At 60.5% G+C, this 20,210-nt stretch overlaps 2 protein-coding genes across 5 annotated transcripts; both read left to right on the forward strand.

The window, feature by feature from the left end:
* The first annotated feature begins 320 nt into the window (after positions 1-320).
* On the forward strand, positions 321-5,377 carry LOC128901063 (SLAM family member 7-like). Its single transcript, XM_054182834.1, has 7 exons — positions 321-387; positions 2,259-2,588; positions 2,908-3,180; positions 3,256-3,381; positions 3,579-3,670; positions 5,036-5,123; positions 5,254-5,377. The coding sequence occupies exons 1-6, from the start codon at positions 324-326 to the stop codon at positions 5,108-5,110; spliced, it is 960 nt and encodes a 319-aa protein (XP_054038809.1). The 5' UTR covers positions 321-323; the 3' UTR covers positions 5,111-5,123; positions 5,254-5,377.
* Positions 5,378-7,444: 2,067 nt separating this feature from the next.
* On the forward strand, positions 7,445-16,436 carry ETV3 (ETS variant transcription factor 3). Of its 4 annotated transcripts, none has more exons than XM_054182755.1 (5): positions 7,445-7,718; positions 8,903-8,965; positions 9,955-10,192; positions 12,446-12,561; positions 15,165-16,436. In XM_054182755.1, exons 2-5 carry the CDS (start codon positions 8,920-8,922, stop codon positions 16,352-16,354), a joined length of 1,590 nt encoding a protein of 529 aa, XP_054038730.1. In that variant the 5' UTR covers positions 7,445-7,718; positions 8,903-8,919; the 3' UTR covers positions 16,355-16,436. The 4 variants fall into 4 exon arrangements, with proteins under 4 accessions (XP_054038730.1, XP_054038727.1, XP_054038731.1 ...); XM_054182752.1 differs by having other exon boundaries at positions 7,445-7,607; XM_054182756.1 differs by lacking the exon at positions 15,165-16,436 and adding an exon at positions 12,968-13,613 and having other exon boundaries at positions 7,445-7,607.
* Positions 16,437-20,210: the final 3,774 nt, after the last annotated feature.

Genomic DNA, 20,210 nt, shown 5'->3' on the forward strand with positions numbered 1-20,210 from the left:
ATCCGCCTCCTGCCTTCGTTTATTGCACCTGGGGAAAAAACAAGGGCTGGGCAGGTTGGGACCGGTTCAGGGACCAACCTTTGGGGAAGGGGGGGCTTTGGGGAACCGGCACCAAACCCTGGGCGCAGCGGGAGGGAGAGATTCCGCCAGCCCCCCCGAGCCACGCCGGCTGGGGCTCTGCGAGGTCCCCGCTGATGTCCCCACGGCGGGGCCATCGCCACTCCCCTGGGAAGGTGGGGGTAGATTTGCATGTTGACACCCTCCGAGCCGGTACGTGGGAGCTGAGCTCAAGCCTTCGAGCACCCAGCGTGGGAGCGATGGGGATGTCACCCGGCCGCCCGCGTCCCCGCGTCCCCTGGCTGCTGGTCCCCCTCCTCGTGGTGGCAGGTAGGCGTGAGGGGAGGGCAGCGGCCGCGCTGGGAGGGCACCACGGCTTTTCCAAAGCTTGCGACCCCCATTTATTACCCACCCCCTTTTTATTAGCGACCCCCAGTTCTTAGCGACCCCCATTTTTTAGCGACCGGGGGGGGTGGTGGTGGGAAAGAGAGCTGGGGAGCGCGGCTTAGGGTCCCAGTTGCAAAATGAACGTTATCCCCAGGGGGTTTAGAAAATATATGAAATATTAAGGGTGAGAAAAAGATTTTCTCCCCTGCAAAGGAGCTGGGAACGATGCACCGGGGCAGCGGCGGACCCTCGGGGTCGGGGTGGGGGGTGACCCGGGGGTGCTGGCTCGGCATTGCAGCCGATGGGGGAAGCGATGCGGGGCGTAGCTCAGTCTCCCCTCCTCGCTTTACTGCCGGCATAAATCAGCTCCCGAGAGGTTTACGGTCCCGGACGGGGCTGGGACCCCGGAGCTGAAACCTCGGGGCCGATGCCCGGGGCTGTTGACTCCTTCTTCTGCTCTGTGGCTACTGCCGGGCACCCCGGGCTCGGCCGAGCCGCTGTGGGGAAAAGGGGAAATGAATTTTTGGCGAGTTACAGAGGGAGGCAAAAAAGGGGCGACCTGTCCTTTTTGTCCGCCTGCATGGTTCCGCGAGGAGGAAGAGCGAGGCTGAAGGGTGGCTTGGCCCCATGGGGCCGGGGCGGGGGGGTTCGCATCCTGCGGCCATTTCGGGGAGAGAAGCTGGAAAACGCTCGACGGGTGCAATGGGTGGGCTGGGGGCTGGCCGGGGTCTGACCTGGGTGCCCTGGGGACGGCTGGGACACGGCGGTGCCACGGTCTCGCTCCCCGTCACGGCCGCCGAAGCCAACGCAGCATCCGACGAGGTGGTACCCAAACGCATCCCTGCCCCCCGCCTCCTCCGCCGCCCCCTCTCCGCTCCCCCACCTAGCACTGTGAGGGGTCCGCGGCCGTGCTGGCGTGACGGGGGTAACGAAACCCCAACACCCCGTGTGTGTGGTTTGCCAGCGATGCGCCGGCCGCGCCGTTCCCCTCGCCTCGCCTTCCTCTTTGCAAACCAAAGCGGCGGCGGTGAGCGTGGGGTGGGGGGGGGGGGAAAGGTCCGAGCCGGCCCCGAAAGCACGCAGGAAGCGAACAGCCTGCGAGCTGGGGTGCAGGACGGCTCCTGCGGCGTGGCGACGTGGCCACCCTGTCCGTCTGTCCCCCGGCTCGGGGTGGGGGGGGGGGGTGGGGGGGGAGGCTGCGTCGGCTTCTTGCAGCGTTTAGTGGCATCTCAGAGCCGCGGCCCCCGCCGTGTGGGCGGCTCTGCCGCCGGGAGCATCTCACTGTCACCCCAGGAAGAGAAGCAGCCCAGACCCCCCCCGACACCCCGCATCCCCAGCAGCGTGGGCAGGGGGGCGAGGGGGGGGGATTCTGCCCCTCTGCTCCGCTCGGGGGAGACCCCCCTGCAGTGCTGCCTCCAGCTCCGGGGCCACCAGAAGGACACAGAGCTGTGGGAGCGGGGCCGGAGGAGGCCCCGGAGCTGCTGGGAGGGCTGGAGCCCCTCTGGCCCCTGTCACCCCGTACACGGCGTGGGGAGACACAAGGTGACACTGGGACAACGCAAGACGACGCTGGGAAGGCCCCGCGAGCGCCCAAACATCCCCCCTGGCCCCGGGGGACGCCCAGCCCCGCGCGTGGTACCCGGCCGCCGGGGATGCTGGCAGGGGAGGTGACGGGTGTGGGATTAAATGAGTCATCGCAGGCGGGCGCCGCACTCTCGTGACTGAGGCACGGGTGGGCAGATGCCCACGGGTGCCTCGGGGCCGGGGGGGCTGCTGGGGGTCTCCATCCTCCAGACCATCCCTCTCCCGTCCAGGCACCGCAGCCACCGAGCCCCGGCAGGTGAATGGTGTCCTGGGGGGGTCCGTGTTGCTCTCCCCGCTTCTGCCCCCCAACAAGACGGTGAAGGAGGTCGAGTGGAGCTTTTCAGCCGGCGCCGGTGCCACCATTCAAGTGGCAGAGTTCGGCCCCGGAGTCTTCAAGCGCCCCGACCCCAAGGACCGGTTCAAGGAGCGGCTGGAGATGTTCAACGCGACGGCGCTGAAGATCAGGGCCCTGGAGAGGGGCGACAGCGGGGTCTACGGGGCTCGGATTGAACTGCACCCGGCACTGGTGGAGGATCAGTCCTTCAACCTCTCCGTCTACGGTGAGCGGCGGGTGGCGGCGCTGGGTTTCCAGCCCCCGGCAGGTCCCCGGTGGGACCAGCTCATGGGAGAGGCGATAAAAACCCTCCCGCTCCCGGCGTTATCAGCTCCTGGGAAAGGGGAAGAGAAATTGCTCTTGTTGCTGAGCATCTGTCACGGGGATTTTCCTGGGTTTATGACTAACCGCGATCCACTCCCACCTGCGCTTCCCCTTCCCGCACCCTCTGGCTGCCCCTCCAGCACAGGTCACCCTCCCTGGGGGACCCAGGGTGTCCCCGGGGCGTCCCCAAACACAGCAGTGTTTGCTTGCGCCTTAAACAGGGCCGGTGGCAGAGCCGGAGATCCAGTCCCAGCGGCACTCCCTCACCACCCAAGGGTGCAACGTCACCCTGCGGTGCCGGCTGCCGGCCGGCAGCGATGCGGAGGCCACCTGGCAGGCGGGGACGCCGTGGGGACAGCTCTGCGAGGACAACCGGACCCTGTGCCTGGCCGTGCCCGCCAGCGCCTTCGACTCCACCTACACCTGCGTGGCCCGAAATCCTATCCAGGAGCGGAACGTCTCCGTCCGCCTGGACACCCTGTGCCGGCAGCAGGGTAAAAAACCACCCCCGGCACCCGGTGCCACCCGCCCGGCGGGGTCCTGGCACCCACCACGGTTTGTCCCCGCAGAGACGCGTGGCTGGCAGAGGTGGCACTCGTGCCTGGTGCTGCTGGTGGTGGCCGCGGGAGCCCTGCTCGGCGGCGTCTGGCTGTGGAGGAAGAAGAAGAAGAGGAGGAAGAAAAGAGCCGGGGGAGGTGGGCGCTGCCGGGTCAGGGCCGTGTCCCGGCGGTTGGGATCGCTCGGCAAACAGAGCCGGGAAAGAGGGAACTGGCTTTTTTCCTCCGCTCCGGCTCTGCCTGCCTGGCCTCGCTGGGACCAGGGTGGCTCCAGCCCCCCCGTCCCTTCCGCCTGGCTCCCCCCGGCTCATCCCCGCCGTCTCCTCTCTCCGCAGCCGCCCTCGCCTTCCCCACCAGCGAGGACGCTCCGCCGGAGCCGCAGTATGCCGAGATCCAGAGGAGATCCCCCCCGGAGACGGATGAGAGGGTGAGGCTGGGGGGGGGGGGGTCGGGGCCAAATTCGGCTCCTGGCCCACGGCACAGTGATGCCGGAGCCAAATTCAGCTCCTGACCCCTTTCGTGGCGATGCCGGGGCCGAACGCGGCTCATGCCGGTGCCGGGCTCTGGTTTCCAGCCCCTCCCCTCCAGGCGCGGTGGCCGAGGGTCCCTCCGTATCCCTGAAGCCCCCGGAGCCACCTGCACAGCTGGATCCCAGCAAAGTAGGGTCCCCACACAGCTGGATCCCTGCACAGCTGGATCCTCAGCCCCCTCCCCCCCCAGCTGCATCCCAGTAAAGTGGGATTCCTGCACAGCTGGATCCCTGCACAGCTGGATCCTCACATGGTCACACTCCCGCACAGCTGGATCCCAGTAAAGGGGAACCCCTGCACAGCTGGATCCCCCTCACACCTGGATCCCTGCACAGCTGGGCCCCCATATACTAATACACCTTCACAGCTGGATCCCTGCACAGCTGGATCCTCACGCAATCACCCCCCTTGCACAGCTGGATCCCTGCACAGCTGGCTCCCCATGCAGTCATGCCCCTTGCACAGCTGGATCCCGCTAAAGCAGGGACCCCGGCACAGCTGGATCCCTGCACAGCTGGATCCTCATGCAGTCATCCCCCTGGCACAGCTGGATCCCGCTAAAGCGGGACCCCCGGCACAGCCGGATCCCTGCACAGCTGGATCCTCATGCAGTCATCCCCCCTGCACAGCTGGATCCCACTAAAGTGGGACCCCGGCACAGCTGGATCCCTGCACAGCTGGCTCCCCATGCAGTCATGCCCGTTGCACAGCTGGATCCCGCTAAAGCGGGACCCCCCGGCACAGCCGGATCCCTGCACAGCTGGATCCTCATGCAGTCATCCCCCCTGCACAGCTGGATCCCGCTAAAGCGGGGACCCCGGCACAGCTGGATCCCTGCACAGCTGGCTCCCCATGCAGTCATCCCCTTTGCACAGCTGGATCCCGCTAAAGCGGGACCCCGGCACAGCTGGATCCCTGCACAGCTGGCTCCCCATGCAGTCATGCCCGTTGCACAGCTGGATCCCGCTAAAGCGGGACCCCCCGGCACAGCCGGATCCCTGCACAGCTGGATCCTCATGCAGTCATCCCCCCGGCACAGCTGGATCCCTGCACAGCTGGCTCCCCACAGGCCCCTTCCTCAGCCCTGGGAGCGGCTCCCGGCACCGCTCGAAGCTTCCCTGGGGGGAGGACGCGATGGCGGCACCGGGGGACACTGAGGCCTTTTTCCGTGTCCCCAGGGGCTGGGGACCGTCCCCCCGCCGAAGGGATGGTGGCTCACGGCGGGGGGGGGGGGTGTTTTCTCCTTGTTTTTTGTCCCCCAGCAGCGGGACCACCCCACCACCATCTACAGCTGGGTGCAGGCAGGCGGGGGCGGCGGGGCCGAGGTGCTGGCCTAACCCGCCACGGCCGGTGAGTACCGCCGGCACCGGGGGGGGGCGGAGGTGGGGGGGCTCCGTCCTCACATCACCCCCCCCTCCCCACCCCGAAGGGACCCGGTTCTATCCCCGCGCTGACTGTCCCCCGCTTTGTCCCCGAGCAGGACGGAGCAGCAGGACGGTGACGGCTGAATCCCCCCCCCCCGACGGCGGCGTGGGCTGACAGACGCTCGTGTGTGTCTGTGTGTCCCCCCCCCCCACCGTGATGTCTCCTCCTGCCCCCTCCCTGCTCCGTGACCCCCCGATTCTGCTGCGGGAGCAGAGCAGGACTCGGGGAGGGGGCGGGGGGGGCAGCATCCCTTTGGGCTGCCACATCCCCTTTCCCCTATTCCAAGAGTTGCCCGGGGGGGGTGCGGAAGGGGCTGGAGGGGGGGGTCGTCCCCCCGCCACCCCCCCCACCCCTTTAGCTCACTGATGACTCTAATAAAGGCGGGTGAAGGCAAGTTGCGGGTGGATTTATGGGGGCCAAAGTCGTCGTCCCCCCCCCACTCCCGCCGCCTCGGGGCAGGCAGGGACATGGGGGCTCTGCAGCCTGGTGGGGGTCCCAGGCTGCCCTCCCCGCAGCGGGGCGGGGGGCTCTGGGTGGTGGGGGGGGCCGGTATGTGTGTGTGACAAAGCTGGGGTGGGGGGGACGACGACAGGGCCATGCTCAGGGCTGGGGCTGGCACCGGGATGGGGCCCCGTCCCAAAGCCGCCCCCGCCCGGGAGCTGCAGCAAGGGTGGGGGGGGGGGACGACACAGCACCCACGGGGTGGGGGGAGCACCCACGGGGGGGTAATAGCACCCATGGGTCTGTGCAGCGCATCGGGAGACACACGAGGGGTGTCCGGTGCGTGGGACCCCCCCGCCCCCCCCCCGTGGCCCCCAGCTGCCCCCAGCCCAAGGCCGGATCCTGCAGGGCTGGGTCCCCGCACAGCTGGATCCACGCACAGCTGGATTCTCATCCACTCACACCCCCCCAGCACAGCTGGATCCATGCACAGCTGGATTCTCATCCACTCACCCCCCCAGCACAGCTGGATCCACACACAGCTGGATTCTCATCCACTCACCCCCCCAGCACAGCTGGATCCACACACAGCTGGATTCTCATCCACTCACACCCCCCAGCACAGCTGGATCCACACACAGCTGGATTCTCATCCACTCACACCCCCCCAGCACAGCTGGATCCACACACAGCTGGATTCTCATCCACTCACCCCCCCCCAGCACAGCTGGATCCACGCACAGCTGGATTCTCATCCACTCACCCCCCCAGCACAGCTGGATCCACGGAAAGTGGGACCCCTGCACAGCTGGATCGCCATACAGCGGAGTCGCCACACAGCTGGATCCTGTTACAGCTGGATCCCTGCACAGCTGGATCCTCACACAGTCACACCCCCCCCCCCGCACAGCTGGATCCTCAGCCCCGCCCCCGCCGCCCCCCCCAAGCTGGTTCCCAGTAAAGTGGGAACCTTCACAACTGGATCGCTGCACAGCTGGACCCCCGTATAGCAGAGCCCCTGCACAGCTGGATCCTCACAAAGTCACCCCCCTGCACAGCTGGATCCCCGCACAGCTGCATCCTCGCCCCCCCCCCCCCCGCCCAGCTGGATCCCAGTAAAGTGGGAGCCCTGCACAGCTGGATCCCTGCACAGCTGGATCCTCACACAGTCCCACCCCTGCACAGCTGGATCCTCAGCGTCCCCCCCCAAGCTGACTCCCAGTAAAGCGGGATTCCAGCACAACTGGATTCCTGCACAGCTGGATCCTCACACGGTCACAGCCCCGCACAGCTGGATCCTTGCAAAGGGGGACCCCTGCACAGCTGGATCCTGGCAAATTAGGGTCCCTACACAGCTGGATCCCTGCACAGCTGGATCCTCAGCCCCCTCCCCCCCCACCAGCTGGATCGCAGTAAAGTGGGATTCCTGCACACCTGGATCCCTGCACATCTGGATCCTCACGCAGTCGTCGGCCCCCCCCCCCCCGCACAGCTGGATCCCGCTAAAGCGGCACCCCCGGCACAGCTGGATTCCCCCACAGCTGGACGCCCGTGTAGCCGGGGCCCCGCACAGCTGGATCCTCACACAGTCCCCCCCCGCACAGCTGGATCCCGGTAAAGCGGGACCCCCTGCACAGCTGGATCCCGGCCCCGCCGGGCCCTTCGCTTTCCGCCCTCCTTTGTCCCTCGCCGCCATCCGTAGCCGCGCGGGGGCGTGGCCGCTCCGTGCGCGCTCCCGCCAGGCGCGGGCCGGAAGCGGAAGCGCGTGGGAGCGTGCCCGGAAGTGTGTGGGCGGTGGCGGCGGTTCCGGTTCCGGCGGCGGTGCGGGGGAGGCAGCGGCGGCGGCGGCGGCAGCAGCGAGGCGAGCGGCGCGTACCCCGCATCGGCACCGCGGCCTGGGCGCGCTCCGCCGCCCCACCGCACCCGCTTCACCCGCCGGACCCTGCCCGGCCCCCGCCGCCCCCGCAGGTGGGTCCCGGTACCGGGCGCGGCCGAGCCGCCCCTTCCCGCCGCCGCCATCGCGCTGGGGACCGGGGGACCGGCTGCTGTGCGAGGTCTTGGCGAGGCCGGTTGTTGGAGGTGGGGGGGGCGGCGGGACGTGGTTGCTCCCGGCAACCGGGAGTCCCTCGGTGGGGTGAAGGCGGTGGCGGGGCCCGGTGGTGATGGGCGGGGGGGCGGGGAACGGGGACCCCGCGGTTACCGGGGGTCGTTCGGCGGGCGGGGCTGTGAGAGCGCTGTACGGCTGCGGGCGGCGGGGGGGGGGGGCCTCCCGGTAACCGGGCGCCCCGGTATGTGGGAGGCCGGTGGGGGCGGACGGTTCGCGACGGCGGTGGGGGCCGGTAACCGGGGGGGAGGTGGGAGAGAGAGTGGGTAGGAGCGGCGGGGAGACGGCGGCGGCGGCTTGGGCCCTTGCCGGGGGAAGGGTGGGGGGGGGCGGCGGTGCGGCGGCGGCCCCGCCCGAGGCAGGGGAGGGAGCGGCGGGCAGGCCGGGGCAGGCCGGCGGCAGGGAGCGGCGGCGGCGGCGGGGCTGTAACGGGAGCCCGGACCCGGCCGCCGCCGCGGCGCCTCGGCTCCTCCTGGCAGCCATTTCCAGCCTTTGAACAGTTCAAAGGAGGAAAACCCGGCGGGGACGGTTCCTGCGGAGGGGGGGGGCTCGTCTGGCTACCGGAGAGGCTCGGTGAGGGGGGGCCGGGGGGGGGGGGGATGTTTCCCCCGTTTCTCCTGGAGCCTGTTTTACCTTTTTGGCCTTGATTTCCGAGGCGCCGGGTGGTAGCGCCGAGCCGAGCCCACCTCAACCGATTGGAATCAGATGTGGCGTCTCGGAAGGGGGGGGGGGATCGGGAGCCGGGATTTGATTTGGTTTGATTTGATTTGATTTCCCACCCCACCCCCCCGTTTTTCCCTCGCTGGTACATCTGGGCGAGCTCAGCAGCGTGTGTATTTTGGCAGCCGAACCCGTCTCGGAACAGAAGACAAACTGTGTTTGGCTTGTTTTGTCTGTCTGACGGCCTCGCCGTGCCGCCGCGGTCCCTTCGCCGCCTTTAACGGCCGGGCAGGGCTTAAACACCACTTTTTTTTTAAATATTATTATTATTATTTATTTATTTTTTTCCCCGGCAAAAGGGGGTGATTGTGGTGAGGGAGAACCCCGGGGCAGCGTCTCGGGGGACGGCTGGTGGTGGCCTCCGCCGTGAAATTCCAAAGTGCCGCCCGCGAGAATGGAGCGGGGATGTCGCTGATGCCGATTTCCTTCTGTTTCGCAGTCAGCAGGAGGGAGAAAATGAAAGCAGGCTGCAGCATTGTGGATAAGCCAGAAGGAGGAGGAGGTAAGGAGGGCGAAAAGCTGAGTTGTTCAGCTGTTCCGAATTCTTTTCCCAGGATAAAAGAGCTCAGGAGGGATTAATTCCACCTCTCCCAAAAGCTCTCGTACGTGGGCAAAATCCGTGTGCGCGTGAGGATCGATCAGACGTTTGCTTGACGGGCTGTCGGCGTGTTTTTAAGAGCGCCGGGTTTAATATGGAAATAAATCTTGCCGGAGCTGTTTTATCCCTAAGGATTTGGGATCTCTAAGGTGGATCCCCCTCCGCTTTGGTAGAGCTCGTGCCTGGTTTTGGCTCAGGCGGCAGCCTGCGAGAGTGGTGTGGGTGGCGTTGGAGCGTGATGCCGCTTCTTCCCCGCTGCCGGAGAGCCTGAAATTGTGGCCACGATGATTTGGAAAAAAAAAAAAAACCCTAAAAAAAAAAAAAAACCACCCAAAGCCTCGCGTTAGTAGTTGTGCTGGGAAACTATTCCGAGAAAGCCGAACTTGGCAGGCGCTCAGAAACATCTGCCGGCGCAGTCAAGGCTGGAGCGGGCGGCCGGGCTCTGAAATAAGGGGGAGCGGGAGGTGCTGAGAGCTAGCCGCCCTTGCGCCCCCCCGCCCCCAACATCAGCCCACCAAATGCTCAAATCCGGATTATTCGCCTTGTTTGGGCCACCTGGAGTCCAAATTGTAGCGATTTCTGAAGCTTTTGGGCTCCTTTCCACCGCTTCTCGTGCTTTTGTCCCTTTCGGTTTTACCATTTTTTGGTGGTGTTTGGGGATTCTCCGAGGAGAGGGGAGGGCTAAGAAGAGTAAAAAAAAAAAAAAAATTTAAAAAAAAAAATGGGCAGGAGAGTAGGAGAGCCGTGTTTCTCTGCTTCCACCTTGGATGTTTAATAGAATTACAGCCCCCAGCGATGCTCTGTGGTCTCGCTCTAGAGAAAACACGATAAATACGCGGTTGTTGTGTGCTCCTGTCGCTGTCTGAACGACTTTTTCTTGCCCCTTTTCCAAGGTTATCATTTCCCGGAGTGGGCTTACAAAACCGAGTCCAGCCCCGGCTCCCGGCAGATCCAGTTATGGCATTTCATCCTGGAGCTGCTGCAGAAGGAGGAGTTTCGCCATGTCATCGCCTGGCAGCAGGGCGAGTACGGGGAGTTTGTCATCAAGGACCCTGACGAAGTGGCCCGGCTGTGGGGCAGAAGGAAATGCAAACCCCAGATGAACTACGACAAGCTGAGCCGGGCTCTCAGGTGAGGAGAAACCTCCGTGGAGGTGAGGGGTTGGTGAGGTGCCCTCCTTCCAGCCTCCCCTGCCTCGTTTGGCTAACTAATTGTAGATATTCAGTCCCCGGCTCGGCGGCGGTTGCGTTTTTGGGAGGTTTGTGTCGAATTTTGAGGTCTGGGATAGCAGATTGCTCGCCCTGTACTTGGGTGTGATTAGAGAGAGAGGGGGAGGGAGCTCCCCGTGCCGTCTTCTGCGTCACGGTGTAAATTTGCACCTCTAGCTCAGGTTGACGTTATCGGGATGACTTCCTTCCGGGGAGCTTTTCTCTCTCTTTTTTTTTTTTTTTTTTTCTCAGCTTCCATTGCCGCTGCTGGTTTGAGCAATGAAGGTGTGGGAGGAAACCAGGGGTGTTACTCTATTATCGCCCCATCAAGGGTTTCAGAGAAAGCAACTCCCCTTTCTAACATAATTTCTTCTTGGCTCTTTACCGCCAAATCCGTGCGAGGCAGAGGTTTGGTGCCAGTCCCACGGCGATGGCCTGGCCTGGAGGTTTCCCGAGGCCCGGTGACACAAAATTTGGGTATCCTTAAGGCCACCCTCTGGCCACCAGTGTCCCTTTGGGTGAGACAGGGGCTGAGCGTTCCTGGCTTTGCACTTCACAACCCCAAAGCCTCCGGGACAACTTTGCCCTCTTTTATTTACACCCTTCCGTAGGGTTTGGTTTTTTGTTTTTTTTTTTTTTTTTTCCCCCAGTTATCGCTGGGTATTTTGAAGTCAGACAGCGGAAAACTGAAGTATTGCAGCATTTCAGGCCTGTCACCTGCCAGGAGCGGCCGAGTTCCTGACAGGTTGGGGCATTATCAGTCAGTAACGTGGACTTCGCTGCCTTACGCCCTCCGATACCTCCTGGGTGGAGCTGACAAAGACAAACAAGGCAGCAAACACAAGAGTCTCGTACTGGAACAGGAAGGAAACAATAAATTCGGTGGCACCGAGACTGTAATTGGTGCATGGGAGGGGAAAATAGCCTCCACCTGCCAGCACCGATCACGTCTTGGCATCTCGATGCTGAGTGTGACGGCGACGGGGCGAGAGCGCTGCGGGTGTCGGCAGCCGCTTCAGTTGGGGACCTGTGGCTCCTTCCCCCCTTCCCCGACTCCTGCTTTGTTTGGTGCGCGCTGTGGCAACAGGCGGCGTGTGTTAATCCGCCTCCTAAGGACAGAGAACGGCGGCGACGAGCCGCCTGTAACACCTTTGTTTGTACACCAGGCCGAGGACAAACAGTGGTGGGGGTTAAGCGGGGAGGAGGCTGCGGTGGGGATTGTACCCTCTGTCTCCGCGGCCGAGTTCTTCTGCTTTCGTCCGGTGCCGCGAAGATGAGGAGGGGAGGCCGGGCGGCGATTGGGGCTGGCTCCCAGTGCCTGCCCTCCACCGCCCTGAGCCAACGCTGCCCGCGAAGGCGCGGGAGTGTTTTTAATCCGAAGGTGCAAGCGGGTGAAGCAGAAGGGAAGCAACTTGCTCATGGGCATGAGAGTGGCAGAAACCAGCTCTCCCGATTTCCAGCCCCGTGCTCCCGTAAGCTGTTACAATAGCCTGGGCGCCGTGAAGATTGCAGAAGTATATTAAAAAAAAAAAACCCAAATCTGAGGCTCTCTGGGGAATTTGGTGCCTTTTGCACGGAGTTTTGTTCGGCCCCAGCTCCGGTACACCTTCCCCTCTTCCAGTTTGTGTGTCTTAGCGCGGGTTCGCTTGAATTTTCCTCTCCTCTCCCGGGTCCTGGAGCGTTCCCCTGGCAGTCGCAGCCCCCCGGCCGGGCGTATTTCGCTGGCTGCGGGGCGCTTGCACTGCTCGGAATAGGGGTGAAGTGCCGGCACCATGCGGGATGCCTGTATGAGACCCCCCGCCCCCAACCCATGGCACTGGTCCCAGTTTGGACAGGGGTGAAAACCGCATGTACGGGCTTGGCTTGTTGTTCGGCTTTCTCTTCCCTTCAGGATCTCGCCTCTTCCCGCACGTTCGAAGGAACATAATGACCTGTAAAACGGTTTGGAACCTACTGCTAAAGAACGCGTTGTAAAAGGAGCGGGTGTCGTTTGGAAACTTCCCAACGGACTAATATTTTTTTTGTTTGTTTTTTATTGTCCTAATAACATAAATTCTCGGGGCGAATTAATTTTTGTAGATGCTTCAGAGGTGGATGTCGACGGCGCTAAAAGGAACGAGACCTTTGAACGGATCGCCGCCCGCTTTGATCGCTCTCTTTTACCTTTTGTTACCAGATACTATTACAACAAGAGGATTCTCCACAAGACGAAAGGCAAAAGGTTTACCTACAAGTTCAACTTCAACAAGCTGGTGATGCCCAACTACCCCTTCATTAACATTCGGCCTAACGGTGAGTGGAGGGTCGGGGCTGCTGGTTTTAAGCGTGGAACGGGGCCGGCACCGATCCGCAGATCCCCTATCAGTCATCTCCTGCGCTTAAAAGGCGGCCGGGGCAATCAACGCTGCTGCGGTGGGAAGGTCTGGACGCCGATAAAGCCTTATCTGGAGCCCTTTTTTCCCTCGGGTTTGTCCCAGCCGCAGCCGTGGTTGTCTTCGGGGGTGACTGGAGGCATTTTGGTTTCCTATTGGAGCTGGCTTGTCGGCCTGCCTTTATGGGAGTCGCCGCGGGTTTGCTTTGCTTTGCTTTGCTTTGCTTTGCTGCCTGGGGGGCGAGGGCGGGGGGCGGGTGTCCTTGGGATAAGCGGGTTTTAGTTCTCTTGCAGGGCCCTTGCCTCACTCACGTGTTTGTAACGCAGGTTTATGGGGCCATATAAATGTGACCCTTCTTGACAAGGAGCTTAGAGGTGCGCGGCGAGGCACGCACGCGGGCGGGCGCTGTCGGAAAGTTCGCGGCTTAACAGCGGTTTGCTCCCCTCCCCGCTTCTGCAAAAGCCCCTGGTTTGCTTCGGGTCTGCTCCTTTTCCAGCAGAAAGGAGCTTTTCTTAACCAGCTTCTCTCGAGAGTTCGGAGGAACGTCATAGCGCTGAGCGGTTCCCAGAGCGGAGCAGCAACTCGCCTGGGTTTGACCGAAATCGCGGGTGTTTCTCGATTCTCCCTGACAGCAGAACGGCGTTCGGGGTAACGAAAAAGATTTGGGGAATGGAGCATAATTGTTCCCTTCTCATCCTAAAAGGCCTTTGAGTCTCTTGCCAGGAGCAGTAGCAGGAGTTCGGTCTGGGTTTGTCCCAGAGTCAGCAGAACTGCTGTGGTTTCTCTGGAAGGAGGGTCCTTTTGTTTGCGAGCAACTTTTTGGTGGAGTTAAGTCCCGTCCCTGTCCCCCCCCACCCCAGCTAGATTTCTACAGCTGGGGTGATGGCCTCCGTAACTGCGCAGCCACGGCGCAAGCAGGGAAATTAGTGGCCATCGAGTCCATCAAAAAAAAAAAAAAAAAAAAAGGAAAAATCCCTTCTGGAAGTCATTACGGCGAGGGCCCGAGACTGCAAACCCTCGGCGGCAAAGAAAGCGTGAAGGCAGAGGCGCCTGAGCCAGCCTTTTCTCACAGCCCTGAGTTCTCACCTCTGGAAGAGCGCCCCAGGGGAAGCCTTGAAGATCCGTCTGGCAGGGGAGAGGGAGAGCAGGGGAAAGTTGGGGATTGAATGTTGCCTCTGAAACCCCGGCGGCTGAGAAAAACAGGTTCCGTGTGGGCAAGAGTATTTCTCATCGGGGCTCGTGCAGCCTGTGCCTACGTACGGCGGGTGGCTGCGCGTTGCATTCATTTATTTATTTATTTACTTTTTTTTTATCTTTTTTTTTTTTTTTTTTTTTTTTGGCTGGCGAAGCGACCCGCGTCCCTCCTCCCCGCCCCCGGGGAGTCCCGCCGCAAAGGCCGTTTCAAGGCATTGCCTTCGCGGCGCGCGCACGCACGCCAAGCCCGAAAACGGGGCCGGGAGAATAGAAATGTTCAGAAAAGGGCGTTCTGCTTCACCTGTGTGGGCCGCGCCGCCTTTATGGCAGCGGGGAGAAGGAAATCTACGCTCCAGGAGCCCTTAGCCAAAGCGCGGGGGTGTAAGATGTAGTACGAAGCTGCACGGCAAATCTATAATTACTTGCAGCAACGAGTCTGGGCAGTTCCAGCTCGATATTGCTCACTGCCGTTCCTTTTCCCTGTTTGCAGCCACTCCCTCCTATCTCTGGGGCACGCATTTAAAAAAAGAAGTTTGGAGAACTGGAATGCACTTGTCTAATTACAACCTGTTTTCTTTCCTTCTGGCTGGGATGGGGGTTGGGATATCGAACCTGTTTGGGGCACGCTGGCATCGGGTTTCTTCGCTGGCCTGGCGCGGTTTTGAAGGGGAAGGGAGAACCGAGGGGCGCCTTGCGGACGTGAGAAAGTAGGTGGGAGAATTTGCCTCCCTGTGGCTGGTTTATGGCAGGAGTTTCGTCGTAGACAGGCGGCTCCGTAGGCAACGGCGGTGGAAGAGGAGCTGGCAAAAACGTTAAGAGAGGAGGCGCGTCTTCCCAGAAAAGCCCAAATCAGTGACTTTCAGTCAGCCCCGGGAGCGCGAGGTTTACCGGCAGCGCTTCTGCCGGTGGCGTTGGAGCGGCGATTGCTTCACCCCGCTGCTCACGCACCCTCCTCGAGCCGCCGTCTGGTTGAACCAGGGCGGAGGAGGTCAGGGCAGGCCGTCCGAAAGTGGAAGTTCTTTTCGGTGGCGCTGGAGGTTCACGAAACCTCAGCCGGGGGGTGCGGGGGGGCGGGCGGAGAGAGGAGAAGCTTCATCCCCAGCGGCGGCGAGGGTTTGAGGTGGGCAGAGGAGAAGCGGGGAAGGGAGCAGATGGGGAAGGCACCTCCCATCTCGTCGCCCGCCGGGTTGTTGATAGCGCGTGGTATTTTTCTGTTACTCTTCCAAACGCCTGCGGGTGCAGCCCGAAAAGCAGCTCTTTACCTGTGATTTAACTCGCTCCCGTCCTCTTTCTTCCCCCCCACCACCCCGGCCCCTTCCCTTGTCCCAGGTGTGGTGCCGCAGAGCGCTCCTCCTGTCCCCACGGCTTCGTCCCGCTTCCATTTCCCACCGCTGGACAGCCATTCTCCCACCGAAGATGCCCAGCCCGCTCGATTCTCCGGTGGATCCCTGGTCCCATCTAATCCAGAAGCTTTGGGTGACGGCGGCGAGAGGAAGCCGGACATGCCGGAGCTGGAGGACGGCTCCTCGGATTGGCGCCGTGGCGTGGATCTCATGGCCTCACGCAACGCCGTGGGCGCCGGTAGCGTCAACCACCAGAAGCGCAAGCCCGATATTATGCTCCCTCTTTTCACCAGGCCTGGGATCTACCCGGATCCTCACAGCCCCTTTGCCGTGTCCCCTCTGCCGGGGCGCGGCGGGGTCCTCAACGTCCCCATCTCTCCGGCGTTGTCCCTGACTCCCACCCTTTTCTCCTACAGCCCCTCGCCGGGTCTCAGCCCCTTCACAGGTAGCAGCTGCTTCTCTTTTAACCCCGAGGAAATGAAACACTACCTGCATTCGCAAGCTTGCTCCGTCTTCAACTACCACCTGAGTCCGCGGACTTTCCCCCGCTACCCGCTCATGGTGCCGCCGCTACAGTGCCAAATGCCCCTGGAGGAGCAGCCCCAGTTTCCCATCAAGCTCCAGCCTCCGCCCGTGGGGCGCAAAAACCGAGAGAGACTGGAAAGCGCCGAGGAACCGGCCGCCCCCCAGCTGGCTACTCCTCCTCCCAGGGTCAAGGTGGAGCCCGCCGGGGACAAGGAGGTCGAGTCCGAAGAGCCGCTGCCGCCGAAAGGAAAAGAGAAAAACGAGAGAGAGGAAAGCTCCGGCGCGGCTGCCGGCCTGGAAGAGGAAAAAGGGCCCGTGTTTGCCAGACCAGCCGCGCCGTCGTGGCACCCGGCACCCAGCCAGGCCGGTTCCTCGGCTGAGGAATCCCAGGAGCAAGGGGAGAGCAGCGGGGAGAAACCCTCCCGCGATTCCGCCGGCGAAGCGGGAGCTCAGGAGAAACGCGAGGACGCCCTCATGCCTCCCAAGCTGCGTCTCAAACGCCGTTGGAACGGCGACCGGCAGGTCGACGGCCCCGAGGAACGGCCCAACGGCCGCCTCCACTGGAACGGGGCGCTGGGCACCCCGCACCTGCCGGCGGCTCCCAAAGCCGTGACGGCCGCTGCCGCCGCCGCCGCCGCCTCCGACGCCTAAACCCCGGCAGAGTCCGTCTGGCCGCTGAAAACATCCGTGTATTTATGTAGCAAGGTTGCAGAGCGTGGGGAAGGGGGCGGGCAGGCGGTGGGGGGGGGTGGGTGGGGAGGGGGGGGCACGCGCTGGGGCTAGCCTGGTTTGGTAATTCTAGAAACTAGGGGGTTTTGGTTTGGGTTGTTTTTTGGGGTTTGTTTTTTTCTTTTTTTTTTTTTTTTTTTTTTTGCGTGTGTGTTCTTTTTGTTGGCGTTGTTGGATTGCAGGTGAGACGCGGTTGTCTCCGCTCCGGTTTGGGAGAGGCTTCGACGGGGGGGAAGCCGCCGGCGCCGCCGCTGCCGCCACGCGCGAGTTGGGCGCCTCGCGCCAACTCCGGGGCGCGGGGTTGAGGCCTCCGCCGGGATGGAGGGAATTCCAGAGACGGTCGATTTTCTTTCTTTCTTTTTTATTTTTTTTTTTTCTTTTTTTTTTCTCCTAGAAGCAGGAATCTCCGGATTTCCGTCTAGCTCCCCCTTAGTAGTCGTCTTATTTTTGATATACGGAGCCCGGGGTGATGGCGGGAGAGGATTCCCTGCCCCTTTCAGCCGGGGCCGTGCGTCAGGCTGGGAAAACCGGCTGCGTTTTTTGGGGGTTTTTTTTTGGTGGGGTTGGGTGGGGAGGGGGGGGGGAGGCTGGAGGAGGGGAGCGAGGGGAATTTTGCACTGTCGGAAGGTTGCGGAGAGACACGAGTTGGGAATGTCACCGGCGCGCGGTTGGGGACGCTGCCGGAGAGGGAGCCAAGCGGATCTCGGTAGCGCTTCAGGATACGATTAATGGTCCTTTTCGCCTTTTTCGATTTTTAACTGCAAAAGCCATGAGCAAAATATTATTTTAAAAAAAAAAAAAAAAAAAAAAAAACAACAAAAAAAAAAAACAAAACAAAAAAAAAACCAAAAAACAACAACAAAAAAAAAACAAAACGAAAACCAACGACAACAAAAAAACAACAAAAATCTTTCAGGGAAAGGGAGTGGGGTGGGAAAAAAAAAAAATAACCTAATGCCTTTAATATACGCATTAAAATGTACCCTAGGTTTTTCTTTTTTAAAAAAAAAAAATATATATATATATATATATTCTTAATTGTATGGGTGGAGTCGGGAGCGATTGGAAGATTAAGACTGAGCTGATTGCGGTGAGTTCATGGCGAAGGAATGACAGGAGCTTTGTTAAATCCGATCGCTTTTGTTTGGTCGTTCCCCCCCCCCAGCTCCCCGCCCCCCCCCCCCCAACACCCCCCACCCCCCCCCTTTTATCTCCCCCCCCCCTCTTTCCCCTATCACTTTGACTCATGCCTTAACTACGCGTACACTTTATGTGAGCCGGGGGGGGCCGGGAGCAGCCCGAGCTCCGCAGCAGCAGCCGCCGCCGCCGCTTTGGGTTTGGCGGCGGATTTGGGATTCGCAGAGGTCGGTTTCGGGTTTGTTTGGTTTTGGTGGTTTTTTTGGGTTATATATATTTTTTTTTTTCTTTTTTTTTTTTTTCTTTTTATTTGGGATTTTATCCGCCGCCGGAGAACGGCCGGAGAACCGCGCGGTGGTTGCGGGAGCGAAGGAGGGCTCCGCGGTGTAAATCTCGCTGTATTGATTGATGATGATGATGATGATTGATTGATGATGATTTATTATTAATTTTTTTGCTATAAATCTGCTATTTCCCTCCGCGGCTGCGTTTCTCGTTAGGCTGATTAACTTAGGCTGCGGATTTACACGCCGGGAACGCGCACGTCTCCCGAATCCCTGACGATTCCTTGAAAAGGAGCTTGGAAACAACCCATTGCCACGGGGCCGGAGCCGGATCCCGAGATTATTCCCGCGGGTAGATCCCCCCCCGCCCCGCCTCCCATCCCACCCCAGTCCAGAACTGGGCGACTCTTTGCAGGAGGGAGCGCGTTGCGAGCACAAAGATTAATTGCAAACGTTAATTAGGCAGGTAAAAAGCTGGGGGGGGGGGTGTGGTGTGTGCATCTATCGGGCCCTGCCGAGAGATGCCGGAGCCATCCCGAGGGATGCGGGGATTTTAATCCGCTTCCCTGGGCGAGCTCGGCCCCCCCTTCCCCAGGCTGAGCTCCGGTCCCCCCCCCGCCCCGCGCATGGATTTATGGAGCTGGGAATGGAGAAAAAGCGGGGGGGGAAGGATCCCCTCGATCCGGCCCCGGAGGGATCGGAGCCGGGGGGGGGGGGGGGGGGTTGGGGGGGGGGCTCAGCGAGTGAACTCAGGAATTAGAAACACGAGGCCTTTCCCATCAGGAATTCATATCGTCCCGTCCCCCCCCCCCGACCCCGAAGTGCCGGAGCCCGCGGGCGCCCTCCAGTTAAAGCAAAAAAAAAAGAAAACCACCCCCCAAATCGAACTGTTATTTGGCTTTAAAAGTTTGTAAATTTATTTTTTGGGGGGGTGGGGGGTGGGATGGGGCGAGGGGGGGGTCGTTGTCTTCGTAGCCATTGCACTGCAAAGCGGGAGCTCGGCGCGTTCAGGGATAAACGGACTCAGGTTCTCGGGACAACGGACCAGTGACGCCAGGCAGCGTCCCCCGTGTGTGTCCCCCCCCCCCCGCCATGTCCCCGTCAGCTCGGAGTGAGGGGGGGGGGTCACCCCGACGCGAGGCGGGGGCTCTTCCCCACTGGACTTCACATTGCCTGGCGGCAGCCTTGGCAGAGGGAGTGGGGGGGGCGGGGGGGGGGCACGTCGAAATAATGTTGGAAAGAAGGAGGAAAAAAAGAAAAAAAAAAAGTTTTGAAAGAAGAAAAAAGTTTCAAAAAAAAGGAAAAAAAAATTTCAGTGAAAAAATTTCAGGGAAAAAATCAGGAAAAAACATTTCAGAAAAATTTTGGAAAAAATTCTGAAAAAATTTGAAAAAAGTAAAATTTCAGAAAAAAATTTAAAAAAAATCAGAAAAAATAGAAAAAATTTGGGGAAAAAATTTGAAAAAATTTGGGGAAAATTCGAAAAAATTCGGAAAAATTCAGAAAAATTTCGAAAAAAATTCAGAAAATTTCGAAAAATTTCGAAAAATTTCGAAAAAATTTCGAAAAATTTCGAAAGAATTTCGAAACATTTCGAAAGAATTTCGAAACAATTTCAAAACAATTCGGAAAAATAATAAAATTTGGAAAAAATCGGGAAAATCGAAAAATTTTCAGGAAAAAATTTTGGAAAAATTTTCAGGAAAAAATTTGGAAAAAATTTTCAGGGAAAAAAATTTTGAGAAAATTTTCAGAAAAAAATTCAGGAAAAAAATTCAGGAAAAACATTTCAGGAAAAACATTTCAGAAGAAAAATTCAGGAAAAGACCAATTCAGGAAAAAAACCAATTCAGGAAAAAAATTTCAGAGAGAAAAAAAAAACAACCTTTTAAAAAAAAAAAAAGAAATTTTCCAAAAAAACCCCAAAAATTCCCAAAAAAAAAAAAAATCTCTCTCTCTCTCTCTCTATTCCGATGTGCCAAAACGTTTGGAGCTGTAAAGGGGGGGAGGGGGGAGGCGGCGGCCGCTGCTGTGAGTTCGCGGGGGGGGGCGGGGGCGGCTGTGAACCGTTTTCGCCGCGTTTCGCCGCGGAGAGTCCGTAGGACGGAGACTATTTCTAAGGGGACAACCCCGGGGGGGGGCGGGGGGGGTGAAAAAAAAACCACCCCCCCCACACACACACACCCCCCCCCCCTTCCAAAAAGGGAAGATGGGGGTGGGGGGGGGGGATGAGACGCCTCCCGACAACAGCCCGGCGGCACCCAACGAGCGGCGGAGCTGAAACCAGCCCCCCCCGCCCCCCCCGGACCCCGAAAGCCAGGAGGGGGGGGGGAGAGGAGGAGGAGGAGGGGGAGGAA

The sequence above is a fragment of the Rissa tridactyla genome, chromosome 23 (assembly GCF_028500815.1).
Source record: "Rissa tridactyla isolate bRisTri1 chromosome 23, bRisTri1.patW.cur.20221130, whole genome shotgun sequence".
Classification (NCBI taxonomy): Eukaryota; Metazoa; Chordata; class Aves; order Charadriiformes; family Laridae; genus Rissa; species Rissa tridactyla.

Bases quoted from the DNA above. Each gene is read 5' to 3' on its own strand.
- LOC128901063 (XM_054182834.1), top strand. From the start codon at position 324: ATGTCACCCGGCCGCCCGCGTCCCCGCGTCCCCTGGCTGCTGGTCCCC. The intron at 388-2,258 runs GTAGGCGTGAGG...TCTCCCGTCCAG, and splicing joins CCCCCTCCTCGTGGTGGCAG to GCACCGCAGCCACCGAGCCC. The intron at 2,589-2,907 runs GTGAGCGGCGGG...CGCCTTAAACAG, and splicing joins CTTCAACCTCTCCGTCTACG to GGCCGGTGGCAGAGCCGGAG.
- ETV3 (XM_054182755.1), top strand. From the start codon at position 8,920: ATGAAAGCAGGCTGCAGCATTGTGGATAAGCCAGAAGGAGGAGGAG. The intron at 8,966-9,954 runs GTAAGGAGGGCG...CCCTTTTCCAAG, and splicing joins TAAGCCAGAAGGAGGAGGAG to GTTATCATTTCCCGGAGTGG. The intron at 12,562-15,164 runs GTGAGTGGAGGG...CCCTTGTCCCAG, and splicing joins CATTAACATTCGGCCTAACG to GTGTGGTGCCGCAGAGCGCT.